The sequence below is a fragment of the Grampus griseus genome (genome assembly GCF_964374135.1).
Source record: "Grampus griseus genome assembly, chromosome: 4".
Taxonomy (NCBI): domain Eukaryota; kingdom Metazoa; phylum Chordata; class Mammalia; order Artiodactyla; family Delphinidae; genus Grampus; species Grampus griseus.
The window spans coordinates 125,706,468-125,720,018 of record NC_138997.1 but is presented as its reverse complement, the minus strand read 5'-3'; the positions used below and the strand labels follow the sequence as shown (position 1 = coordinate 125,720,018).

Here is a 13,551-nt window from a genome sequence, read left to right as displayed (position 1 = left end):
GGAGAACATTCTTGTCACTGGAGCCGGGGAGTTCGCACAGAGATGAATCTGTGCAAACCTCGTGAAAACAGCCATTATATTGTTAGTTTCCCAAATAGTTCCTAGTCACTTTATCACAGTTTACCTTCCTTAGCCCACACCCCTTTTCCTCTTGTCATTTCTGCACAATTTATCCCTCTTTCTTAAAATGGAACATAAGCCCCTGGGTCTAACACTTTGGGGGGATCTTCACTTCTTTCTATGAAGTTCTCCACCCCTACTCAGGCCACGTAAAATTATTAACATCAAATAAAATTTATATACTTCTTATCCATTTATCTGTACTTTGTCAGTTCAACTCACAGGTCCCAGACGCAGAACCTAAGTGGGTAGAAGAAAAAACTCTTTCCTCCCCTACACTGGAATGGAGTGAGCTACGGCTCTGTTTCTGTTCTTCATGCAGCAAGCTTTTATCTGCCTCAGAGCCTTTAAACCTACTGGCTCCTCTTCCTGCAGTGCTCTTCCCCAGGGCTTTGTTTATCGAGCTCTTTAGAGCTGAAATATCTCCTCAGGAAAGCTCCTGACCTTACTGTATAAAATAGAGTCCTTCCACCTGCCAGTCCCATCATCCTTTGTCCCTTTATCCTCTGTTTTTCTTTATAGTACTTATCACAGTTTGAAATTATGTCATATACTTAATCGACCCCACAATAATATAAACTCCACGAAGGCAGGTATTTTATCTGTCTTGTTTACCATTTTATCCTCAGGCTAAACACAGTGTCTGGTGTAAAGTAGGTGCTCAGTAAATATTTCTCAAATGAATGGTTGGGTAGATCTTCAGTTGGCAATGTCAGCCCTCTGAAAAGGCAGTTGTAGCGTGGTGAAGGGGCAGTGTCGCACAGTGAGAAGAATACCTGCTTGGGACCCAGACAGGTTGTCAGTTTTAGGGCTGTGTGAACTTGGGCACTCAAAATTATACCACTCACAGGATTATTATGAGGAATAGCTGAGATAATGCACCTAAGGCACTTAGTACAGTACCTGACTAATTATAATATAATAATAACCTCTATTTAATCCCTGATCTCTTTGGCTTTATTTAACTTTTATGTTGTGACCAACAGGGGTCGCTCACATTGTGTTTAGCAGTGCTGATTTTGGCTCATGTTTATAGTGAATTAGGAAAAAGTTCAATTTGAGCAATCACAAATTATTAAAATTTAAGAATAGGTTTTCCTGGCATTCTATCCCTTGTAAAGTCCAATTAAATTACAGTTTATATTTTCTAATAGAATCCAACATTAAATTATATCTCACTTTGTGGTTTCCCTTCTTGGCTTTGAAATACTAAAATGTGGTGTTTTAATTTCAGAGAACATAGTTCTTCCTAGTGTTGCACATATCTATTCCCTACTGTATTTTACCTTTACATAGTATTTATCACCATCTCATGTTCTATGTAATTAATTTTTTATTTATTTGTCACCTCCTCAAACACACACCAGAACACGAACCCCATAACGATGGGGGATTTTGTTTTGTTCACCACTGTATCCCTAGCACCTAGAAAAGTACCTGACACATAATAGGATCTCAATTAATATGCTATACATAGAACCTGTATATATTATATGTAGGAGCTCGGTTAATATTAAAAGAATGGATGAATAAGTGGAAAATATGGTTTGTTTGTTGTTTGTTTTTGTTTTTGTTTTTTTTGCGGTACGTGGGCCTCTCACTGCCGTGGCCTCTCCCGCCACGGAGCACAGGCTCCAGACGCGCAGGCCCAGCGGCCATGGCTCATGGGCCCAGCCGCTCCGCGGCATGTGGGATCCTCCCGGACCGGGGCACGAACCCGCGTCCCCTGCATCGTCAGGCGGACCCCCAACCACAGCCCCACCAGGAAAGCCCAGAAAATATGTTTTTAACAGTATCTTCCCACATTATGTAAATACAAATAATTTTAAAATTAAAGCATTTAAAGGAACCTAATACAAATCATTAGTGTCATTTGTATTTTTGACCTAGGATTACCCAAAGAGAGAAAAAAAAAACCAAAAACTTATTTTTGAGTCCCTAACATCTAGTAAAATGCCTAGTACACTGGGCAATGTATATGATGAATGAGTAAATGAAAGCAATGGACTAGAACTTGAATATTCCAAAGCAATATATTGGTAAGTTATAACATTGTGTACATAACATGGTAAAGAAATTTAAGTGCTTTAAGGAGGAGGTCTTGAACTGAATATTGAGATATTTGAGATTTGGATCATCAGGGAGCACAACCCATGCTTATACATAGTGATTCAAGGAATAAAAATGAGAATGGAGAAGTCAATTCATTGACTCAATAAATCTTTTTAGGCATTTAAAATTGGACACTAATAGATGATCTTATTTACAAAACAGAAATAGAGACGCAGACATAGAGAACAAACATATAGACACCAAAGGAGTAAGCGGGGAGGGGGGTGGGATGAATTGGGAGATTGGGACTGACACATATCCACTATTGATACTAGCATAAAAATAGATAACTAATGAGAACCTACTGTATAGCACAGGGAACTCTACTCAGTGCTCTGTGGTGACCTAAATGGGAAGGAAATCCAAAAAAAGGGGATATATGTATATGTATAGCTGATTCATTTTGCTGTACAGTAGAAACTAACACAACATTGTAAAACAACTATACTGCAATAAAACTTAATTTAAAAAAAATTGGACACTAAACGCTAAAAAAGGATAGAAAGATTATTTATACTGTCAGGAATAGATGATCTAGAGAAGGAGATGCAAATGATTATCCTACGAGTTAGCATATGCTAGAATCATCATTGGTACTCCTAAGTTGTTAAAAGAACCTAGATAACTGAGCAACTGATTTCTTGCTGGAGAAATTTACAACTCTTCATGAATGAGGTGGTTATTTGAAGTAGGCCTTCAGGGATGGGTAGGATTTTGATGACCACAGGTAATAGTGTGAGAGTAGTCTGAGGTGAATGAAATTCATATTTCTCAATTATCTTCCCCCCCCCCAACAGGAGCTGTATTTGATGAAAATACTAGAAAAATATTGGTTGTACAAGATCGAAATAAAGTAAGTTGTTTCTGCTTTATAAATTGCTTTCTAAATGTTCTATCTAGAGAAAAATAAAGTGTAGAATTTTGATATGCTCAAAGAATTATAGAAAGATATTTTTTAATTTACTCTGATCAATATTTTTTATTGACATATGCTTGATTTACAATGTTGTGGTAATTTCTGCTGTACAGCAAAGTGATTCAGTCATATATATATATTCTTTTTTAAATATTCTTTTCCATTATGGTTTATCATAGGATACTGAGTATAGTACTCTATGCTATACATTAGGACCTTGTTGTTTATCCCCTGTACATATAAAAGCTTACATCTGTTAACCCCAACCTCCCACTCCATCTCTCTCCTAACCCTTTCCCCCTTGGCAACCACCAGTCTGTTCTCTATGTTCATGAGTCTGTTTCTGTTTCATAGACAGATTCATTTGTGTCATATTTTAGATTCCACACATAAGTGATATCATATGGTATTTATCTTTCTCTTTTTGACTTACTTAGTATGATAATCCATAATTGCATCCATGTTGCTGCAAATGGCATTATTTTGTTCTTTTTTATGGCTGAGTAGTATTCTATTATATATATGTACCACATCTTCTTTATCCATTCATCTGTCAATGGACATTTAGGTTGTTTCCTAGTCTTGGCTGTTGTGAATAGTGGTGCTATGGTATGAGGGAGTGTTCTAATTTCATTGATTTACATGTGGCTCTCCTACTTTGCCAACATCATTTGCTGAAGAGACTGTTTTTTTCCCATTGTATATTCTTGCCTTCTTTATCAAAGATTAATTGACCGTAGGTATGTGGGTTTATTTCTGGGCTCTCTGTTCTGTTCCATATTTCTGTTTTTGTGCCAGTACCATGCTGTTTTGATGACTATAGCTTTGTAGTATTGTCTGAAGTCTGGCAGGGTTATACCTCCTGCTTTGTTCTTTTTCCTGAGGATTGCATTGGCAATTCTGGGTCTTTTATGGTTCCATATGAATTTTGGGATTTTTCTGGTTCTGTGAAAAATGTCATGGGTAATTTGATATGGATCACATTAAATCTGTAGATCACTTTGGGTAGCATGGCCATTTTAACAATATTAATTCTTCCAATCCAAGAGCATGGGATATCTTAGATATTTTTAAAGTCATTTCTAAGGTGTTGTTGATCATTTGGATACTTACTTAATCCAAAAAACACTTATCCAGTCCTTAAAAATGTCAGAGTAACCTAAGTATTCCTAAGTATTATTTTATGACTACAAAAAAATTATAAATGGCTGTATTTAATTAGGAAGACAAACTCTGTTTCTAACAAGCTGTTAAGATATTATTCCACTCATTCAATATTCATTAAGCTTCTACTCTGATCCAGGTGCTAAGAATACAAAGATTAATAAGACAGTATCCCTGATGTCCTGTAGCTTACTATCCATTTGGGAAAGTAGTCATATAACAGATTGTTAACAATTAACTTCACCTTTAAAAAGCCCCTAAAGACTTCTCCTTCGAAGTAACATTTAAACTGGGTCTTGAAGAAGGAGTAGGAGATTCAAGGCAAAACAAAAACAAAACAAAACAAAACAAAAACCAGGGTGGGGAAGGGAGGTGGGGTAGAAAAACAGACTGAGAAAATTAGAATTGCATATATGAAGGCACAGAGTTCAGAAAGGGGCTGACATGGTGTCTTAGTCCATTCATGCTGCTATAACAAAAACACCATAGACTGGATAGCTTAAACAACAAAACATTTTTTTTCCTAATATTTTATTTTGGAGTATAGTTGATTAACAATGTGTTAGTTTTAGGTGTACAGCAAAGTGATTCTGTTATACATATACATGTATCTATTCTTCTTCAAATTCTTTTCCCATTTAAGTTATTAAAGAATATTGAGCAGAGTTCCCTGTGCTCTACAGTAGGTCCCTGGTGATTATTTTATATATAGTGGTGTGTATATGTTAATCCAAAACTTCTAATTTATCCCTCCCCCGGACGTTTCCCCCACCTGGCAACCGCAAGTCTGCTTTCAAAGTCTGATTCTGTTTCTGATTTGCAAATAAGTTCATTTGTCTCTTTTTTTTTTTAACATTTCACAAATAAGTGACGTCATATGATATTGTCTTTGTCTGACTTCATTTAGCATGATAATGTCTAGGTCCATCCATGCAAATGGCATTATTTCATTCTTTTTTTATGGCTGAGTAATAGTCATTGTATGTGTGTGTATATATATATATATATATATATACCACATCTTCTTTATCTGTTCATCTGTCCATGGAAATTTAGGTTGCTTTCATGTCTTGGCATGTAAATAGCATTGCAATGAATACTGGTTGTATGTATCTTTTCGAATCATGCTTTTCTTTGGATATATGCCCAGGAGTGGATTGCTGGATCATATGGTAATTCTATATTTAGTTTTTTAAGGAACCTCCATACTGTTCTTTATAGTGACCGTACCAGCTTACATTCCCAGCAACAGTGTAGGAGGGTTCCCTTTTCTCCACACCCTCTCCAGCATTTATTGTTTGTAGACTTCTTGATGATGGCCATTTTGACCGGTGTGAGGCAATACCTCATTATAGTTTTGATTTGCATTTCTCTAAAAATTAGTGATGTTGATCATCTTTTCACGTGTTTGTTGGCCATCTGTCTTCTTTGGAGAACTATTTAGGTCTTCTGCCCATTTTTTAATTGGGTTGTTTGGGGTTTTTTTGATATTGAGCTGCATGAGCTCTTTGTATATTTTGGAGGTTAATCCCTGGTTGGTACCTTCATTTGCAAATATTTTCTCTCATTCTGAGGGTTGACCTTTTGTCTTGCTTGTGGTTTCCTTTGCTATGCAAAAGCTTCTGAGTTTAATTATGTCTCATTTACTTATTTTTTAATTTTCATTACCCTAGGAGGTGGGTCAGAAAAGATCTTTTTTTTTTTTTTAACATCTTTATTGGAGTATAATTGCTTTATAATGGTGTGTTAGTTTCTGCTTTACAACAAAATGAATCAGTTATATATATACATATGTTCCCATATCTCTTCCCTCTTGCATCTCCCTCCCTCCCACCTACTCTATCCCACCCCTCCAGGGGGTCACAAAGCACCGAGCTGATCTCCCTGTGCTATGCAGCTGCTTCCCACTAGCTATCTACCTTACGTTTGGTAGTGTATATATGTCCATGCCTCTCTCTCGCTTTGTCACAGCTTACCTTTCCCCCTCACCATATCCTCAAGTCCATTCTCTAGTAGGTTTGTGTCTTTATTCCTGTCCTACCCCTAGGTTCTTCATGACATTTTTTTTTCTTAAATTCCATATATATGTGTTAGCATACGGTATTTGTCGTTCTCTTTCTGACTTACTTCACTCTGTATAACAGACTCTAGGTCTATCCACCTCATTACGAATAGCTCAATTTCGTTTCTTTTTATGGCTGAATAATATTCCATTGTATATATGTGCCACGTCTTCTTTATCCATTCATCCGATGATGGACACTTAGGTTGTTTCCATCTCCTGGCTATTGTAAATAGAGCTACAATGAACATTTTGGTACATGACTCTTTGAATTATGGTTTTCTCAGGGTATATGCCCAGTAGTGGGATTGCTGGGTCATATGGTAATTCTATTTGTAGTTTTTTAAGGAACCTCCATACTGTTCTCCATAGTGGCTGTACCAATTCACATTCGCACCAGCAGTGCAAGAGTGTTCCCTATTCTCCACACCCCCTCCAGCATTAATTGTTTCTAGATTTTTTGATGATGGCCATTCTGACCGGTGTGAGATGATATCTCATTGTAGTTTTGATTTGCATTTCTCTAATGATTAATGATGTTGAGCATTCTTTCATGTGTTTGTTGGCAATCTGTATATCTTCTTTGGAGAAATGTCTATTTAGGTCTTCTGCCCATTTTTGGATTGGGTTTTGTGTTTTTTGTTATTGAGCTGCAAGAGCTGCTTGTAAATTTTGGAGATTAATCCTTCGTTGCTTCATTTGCAAATATTTTCTCTCATTCTGAGGGTTGTCTTTGGTCTTGTTTATGGTTTCCTTTGCTGTGCAAAAGCTTTGAAGTTTCATTAGGTCCCATTTGTTTGTTTTTATTTCCATTTCTCTAGGAGGTGGGTCAAAAAGGATCTTGCTGTGATTTATGTCATAGCGTATCCTGCCTATGTTTTCCTCTTAAGAGTTTGATAGTTTCTGGCCTTACATTTAGGTCTTTAATCCATTTTGACCTTATTTTTCTGTATGGTGTTAGGGAGTGATCTAATCTCATACTTCTACATGTACCTGTCCAGTTTTCCCAGCACCACTTATTGAACAGGCTGTCCTTTCTCCACTGTACATTCCTGCCTCCTTTATCAAAGCTAAGGTGACCATATGTGCGTGGGTCTATCTCTGGGTTTTCTATCCTGTTCCATTGATCTACCTTTCTGTTTTTGTGCCAGTACCGTACTGTCTTGATTACTGTACCTTTGTAGTATAGTCTGAAGTCAGGGAGCCTGATTCCTCCAGCTCTGTTTTTTGTTCTCAAGATTGCTTTGGCTATTCGGGGTCTTTCGTGTTTCCATACAGATTGTGAAATTTTTTGTTCTAGTTCTGTGAAAAATGCCAGTGGTAGTTTGATAAGGATTGCATTGAATCTGTAGATTGCTTTGGGTAGTAGAGTCATTTTCACAGTGTTGATTCTTCCAATCCAAGAGCATGGGATATCTCTCCATCTATTTGTATCATCTTTAATTTCTTTCATCAGTGTCTTATAATTTTTTGTATACAGGTCTTTTGTCTCCTTAGGTAGGTTTATTCCTAGGTATTGTATTCTTTTTGTTGCAGTGGTAAATGGGAGTGTTTTCTTGATTTCACTTTCAGATTTTTCATCATTAGTGTATAGGAATGCCAGAGATTTATGTGGATTAATTTTCTGTCCTGCTACTTTACCAAATGCATTGATTAGCTCTAGTAGTTTTCTGGCAGCATCTTTAGGATTCTCTATGTATAGTATCATGTCATCTGCAAACAGTGACAGCTTTACTTCTTCTTTTCTGATTTGGATTCCTTTTATTTCCTTTTCTTCTCTGATTGCTGTGGCTAAAACTTCCAAAACTATGTTGAATAAGAGTGGTGAGAGTGGGCAACCTTTTCTTGTTCCTGATCTTCGAGGAAATGGTTTCAGTGTTTCACCATTGAGGACGATGTTGGTTGTGGGTTTGTCATATATGGCCTTTATTATGTTAAGGAAAGTTCCCTCTATGCCTACTTTCTGCAGGGTTTTTATAATAAATCAGTGTTGAATTTTGTCGAAAGCTTTCTCTGCATCTATTGAGATGATCATATGGTTTTTCTCCTTCAATTTGTTAATATGGTGTATCACACTGATTGATTTGCATATACTGAAGAATCCTTGGATTCCTGGAGTAAACCCCACTTGATCATGGTGTATGATCCGTTTAATGTGCTGTTGGATTCTGTTTGCTAGTATTTTGTTGAGGATTTTTGTATCTGTGTTCATCAGTGATATTGGCCTGTAGTTTTCTTTCTTTGTGACACCCTTGTCTGGTTTTGGTATCAGGGTGATGGTGGCCTTGTAGAATGAGTTTGGGAGTGTTCCTCCCTCTGTTATATTTTGGAAGAGTTTGAGAAGGATAGGTGTTAGCTCTTCTCTAAATGTTTGATAGAATTCACCTGTGAAGCCATCTGGTCCTGGGCTTTTGTTTGTTAGAAGATTTTTAATCACAGTTTCAATTTCAGTGCTTGTGATTGGTCTGTTCATATTTTCTATTTCTTCCTGATTCAGTCTTGGCAGGTTGTGCATTTCTAAGAATTTGTCCATTTCTTCCAGGTTGTCCATTTTATTGACATAGAGTTGCTTGTAGTAATCTCTCATGATCTTTTGTATTTCTGCAGTGTCAGTTGTTACTTCTACTTTTTCATTTCTAATTCTATTGATTTGCGTCTTCTCCCTTTTTTTCTTGATGAGTCTGGCTAATGGTTTATCAATTTTGTTTATCTTCTCAAATAACCAGCTTTTAGTTTTATTGATCTTTGCTATCATTTCTTTCATTTCTTTTTCATTTATTTCTGATCTGATTTTTATGATTTCTTTCCTTCTGCTAACTTTGGGGTTTTTTTGTTCTTCTTTCTCTAATTGCTTTAGGTGCAAGGTTAGCTTGTTTATTCGAGATGTTTCCTGTTTCTTAAGGTAGGATTGTATTGCTATAAACTTCCCTCTTAGAACTGCTTTTGCTGCATCCCATAGGTTTTGGGTCGTCATGTCTCCATTGTCATTTGTTTCTAGGTATTTTTTGATTTCCTGTTTGATTTTTTCAGTGATCACTTCGTTATTAAGTAGTGTATTGTTTAGCCTCCATGTGTTTGTATTTTTTACAGATCTTTTCCTGTAATTGATATCTAGTCTCATAGCATTGTGGTCGGAAAAGATACTTGATACAATTTCAATTTTCTTATATTTACCAAGGCTTGATTTGTGACCTAAGATATGATCGATCCTGGAGAATGATCCATGAGCACTAGAGAAAAATGTGTATTCTGTTGTTTTTGGATGGAATGTCATATAAATATCAATTAAGTCCTTCTTGTTTAATGTATCATTTAAAGCTTGTGTTTCCTTATTTATTTTCATTTTGGATGATCTATCCGTTGGTGAAAGTGGGGTGTTAAAGTCCCCTACTATGAATGTGTTACTGTCAATTTCCCCTTTTATGGCTGTTAGTATTTGCCTTATGTATTGAGGTGCTCCTATGTTGGGTGCATAAATATTTACAATTGTTATATCTTCTTCTTGGATCGATCCCTTGATCATTATGTAGTGTCCTTCTTTGTCTCTTGTAATAGTCTTTAGTTTAAAATCTATTCTGTCTGATATGAGAATTGCTACTCCATCTTTCTTTTGGTTTCCATTTGCATGAAATATCTTTTTCCATCCCTTTACTTTCAGTCTGTATGTGTCTCTAGGTCTGAAGTGGGTCTCCTGTAGACAGCAAATATATGGGTCTTGTTTTTGTATCCATTCAGCCAATCTCTGTCTTTTGCTGGGAGCGTTTAGTCCATTTACATTTAAGGTAATTAGTGATATGTATGTTCCTATTCCCATTTTCTTAATTGTTTTGGGTTCGTTATTGTAGGTCTTTTCCTTCTCTTGTGTTTCTTGCCTAGAGAAGTTCCTTTAGCAGTTGTTGTAGAGCCTGTTTGGTGGTGCTGAACTCTCTCAGCTTTTGCTTGTCTGTAAAGGTTTTAATTTCGCCATCAAATCTGAATGTGATCCTTGCTGGGTAGAGTAATGTTTGTTGTGGAATTTTCTCCTTCATCACTTTAAATATGTCCTGCCAGTCCCTTCTGGCTTGCAGAGTTTCTGCTGAAAGATCAGCTGTTAACCTTATGGGGATTCCCTTGTGTGTTATTTGTTGTTTTTCCCTTGCTGCTTTTAATATGTTTTCTTTGTATTTAATTTTTGACAGTTTGATTAATATGTGGCTTGGTGTATTTCTCCTTGGATTTATCCTGTATGGGACTCTCTGTGCTTCCTGGACTTGATTAACTATTTCTTTCCCATATTAGGGAAGTTTTCAACTATAATCTCTTCAAATATTTTCTCAGTCCCTTTCTTTTTCTCTTCTTTTTCTGGAACCCGTATAATTCGAATGTTGGTTTGTTTGATGTTGTCCCAGAGATCTCTGACACTGTCCTCAGTTCTTTTCATTCTTTTTTCTTTATTCTGCTCTGCAGTAGTTATGTCCACTATTTTATCTTCCATGTCACTTATCCGTTCTTCTGCCTCAGTTATTCTGCTATTGATCCCATCTAGAGTATTTTTAATTTCATTTATTGTGTTGTTCATCGTTGTTTGTTTCGTCTTTAGTTCTTCTAGGTTCTTGTTAAATGTTTCTTGCATTTTGTCCATTCTACTTCCAAGATTTTGGATCATCTTTACTCTCATTATTCTGAATTCTTTTTCAGGTAGACTGCCTATTACCTCTTCATTTGTTAGGTCTGGTGCATTTTTATCTTGCTCCTTCATCTGCTGTGTAAGTTTTTCTGTCTTCTCATTTTGCTTATCTTACTGTGTTTGGGGTCTCCTTTTTGCAGGCTGCAGGTTCGTAGTTCCCGTTGTTTTTGGTGTCTGTCCCCAGAGGCTAAGGTTGGTTCAGTGGGTTGTGTAGCCTTCCTGGTGGAGGGGACTAGTGCCTGTGTTTTGGTGGATGAGGCTGGATCTTGTCTTTCTGGTGGGCAGGTCCACGTCTGGTGGTGTGTTTTGAGGTGTCTGTGGCCTTATGATTTTAGGCAGCCTCTCTTCTAATGGGTGGGGTTGTGTTCCTGTCTTGCTAATTGTCTGTTATAGCGTGTCCAGCACTGTAGCTTGCTGATCGTTGAGTGAAGCTGGGTGTTGGTGTTGAGATGGAGGTCTCTGGGAGATTTTCGCCATTTGACATTATGTGGAGCTGGGCGGTCTCTTGTGGACCAGTGTCCTGAAGTTGGCTTTCCCACCTCAGAGGCACAGCACTGACTCGTGGCTGCAGCATCAAGATACTTTCATCCACACAGCTCAGAATTAAAGGGAGAAAAAGTAGAAAGAAACAATAGGAAGGGAGGGAGCGAGGGAGGGAGGGAGGGAGGGAGGGAGGGAGGAAGGGAGGAAGGAGAAAGAAAGAAAGAAAAGAAAGAAGGAAGGAAAGAAAGGGAAAAGAAAAGAAAAGGAAAGAAGGGGAGGGAGGGAGGGAGGAAGGAGGGAAGGATGGAAAAAAAGAAAGAAAGAAGATAAAGTAAGATAAAATATAATTAAATTATTAAAATAAAAAAATAATTATTAAGAGAAAAATACGGACGGATAGAACCCTCGGACAAATGGTGGAAGCAAAGCTATACAGACAGAAGCTCACACAGAAGCATACATATACACTCAAAAAGAGGTAAAGGGAAAAAAATCATAAATCTTGCTCTCAAAGTCCACCTCCTTAATTTGGGATGATTCGTTTTCTATTCATGTATTCCACAGATGCAGGGTACATCAAGTTGATTGTGGAGATTTAATCCGCTGCTTCTGAGGCTGCTGGGAGAGATTTCCCTTTCTCTTCTTTGTTCTTAACAGCTCCCAGGGGCTCAGCTTTGGATTTGGCCCTGCCTCTGCGTGTAGGTCGCCGGAAGGCGTCTGTTCTTCGCTCAGACTGGACGGAGTTAAAGGAGCCGCTGATTCGGGGGCTCTGGCTTACTCAGGCCGGGGGGAGGGAGGGGCACGGAGTGCAGGGCGAGCCTACGGTGGCAGAGGCCGCAGTGATGTTGCACCAGCCTGAGGCGCACTGTGCGTTCTCCCGGGGGAGTTGTCCCTGGATCCCGGGACCCTGGCAGTGGCGGGCTGCACAGGCTCCCCGGAAGGGGGGTGTGGATAGTGACCTTTGCTCACACACAGGCTTCTTGGTGGTGGCAACAGCAGCCTTAGCGTCTCATGCCTGTCTCTGGGGTCCGCGCTTTTAGCCGCGGCTCGCGCCCGTCTCTGGAGCTCCTTTAAGCAGCGTTCTTAATCCCCTCTCCTCGCGCACCAGGAAACAAAGAGGGAAGAAAAAGTCTCTTGCCTCTTCGGCAGGTCCAGACTTTTCCCCGGACTCCCTCCCTGCCAGCCGTGGCGCACTAATGCCCTGCAGGCTGTGTTCACGCCGCCAGCCCCAGTCCTCTCCCTGCGCTCCTACCAAAGCCCGAGCCTCAGCTCCCAGCCCCGCCCCACCCCGGCGGGGGAGCAGACAGGCCTCTAGGGCTGGTGAGTGCCGGTCGGCACCGATCCTCTGTGCAGGAATCTCTCCGCTCTGCCCCCTGCACCCCTGTTGCTGTGCTCTCCTCCGCGGCTCCGAAGCTTTCCTCCTCCGCCACCCACAGTCTCCGTCCACAAAGGGGCTTCTAGTGTGTGGAAACCTTTCCTCCTTCACAGCTCCCTCCCACTGCTGCAGGTCTGGTCCCTATCCTTTTGTCTCTGTTTATTCTTTATTCTTTTTCCCTACCCAGGTACATGGGGGGTTTCTTGCCTTTTGGGATGTCTGAGGTCTTCTGCCAGCATTCAGCAGGTGTTCAGTAGCAGTTGTTCCACGTGTAGATGTATTTCTGGTGTATCTGTGGGGAGGAAGATGATCTCCGCGTCTTACTCTTCCGCCATCTTCGATAAAATCTCCAGAAAAGATCTTGCTTAGATTTATGTCTAAGAGTGTTCTGCCTGTGTTTTCCTCTAAGAGTTTCATAATGTCCAGCTTTACATTTAGGTCTTTAATCCATTTTGAGTTTATTTTTGTGTATGGTGTTAGGGAGTGTTCTAATTTCATTCTTTTTTTTTGCGGTATACGGGCCTCTCACTGTTGTGGCCTCTCCCGTTGCAGAGCACAGGCTCCAGACGTGCAGGCTCAGCAGCCATAGCTCACAGGCCCCCAGCCGCTCCGAGGCACGTGGGATCTTCCCGGACCGGGGCATGAACCCATGT

General features: G+C 39.2%; 1 protein-coding gene across 2 annotated transcripts in view; it reads left to right on the top strand.

The window, feature by feature from the left end:
• NUDT6 (nudix hydrolase 6) overlaps positions 1 to 13,551 on the top strand; it is a 42,689-nt gene that overhangs the window by 6,200 nt on the left and 22,938 nt on the right. For both annotated transcript variants that reach the window (XM_082652940.1, XM_082652939.1), the window contains exon 3: positions 3,030 to 3,085. In XM_082652940.1, coding sequence (XP_082509066.1) covers positions 3,030 to 3,085 — 56 coding nt within the window. The remainder of the gene's footprint in view (positions 1 to 3,029; positions 3,086 to 13,551) is intronic.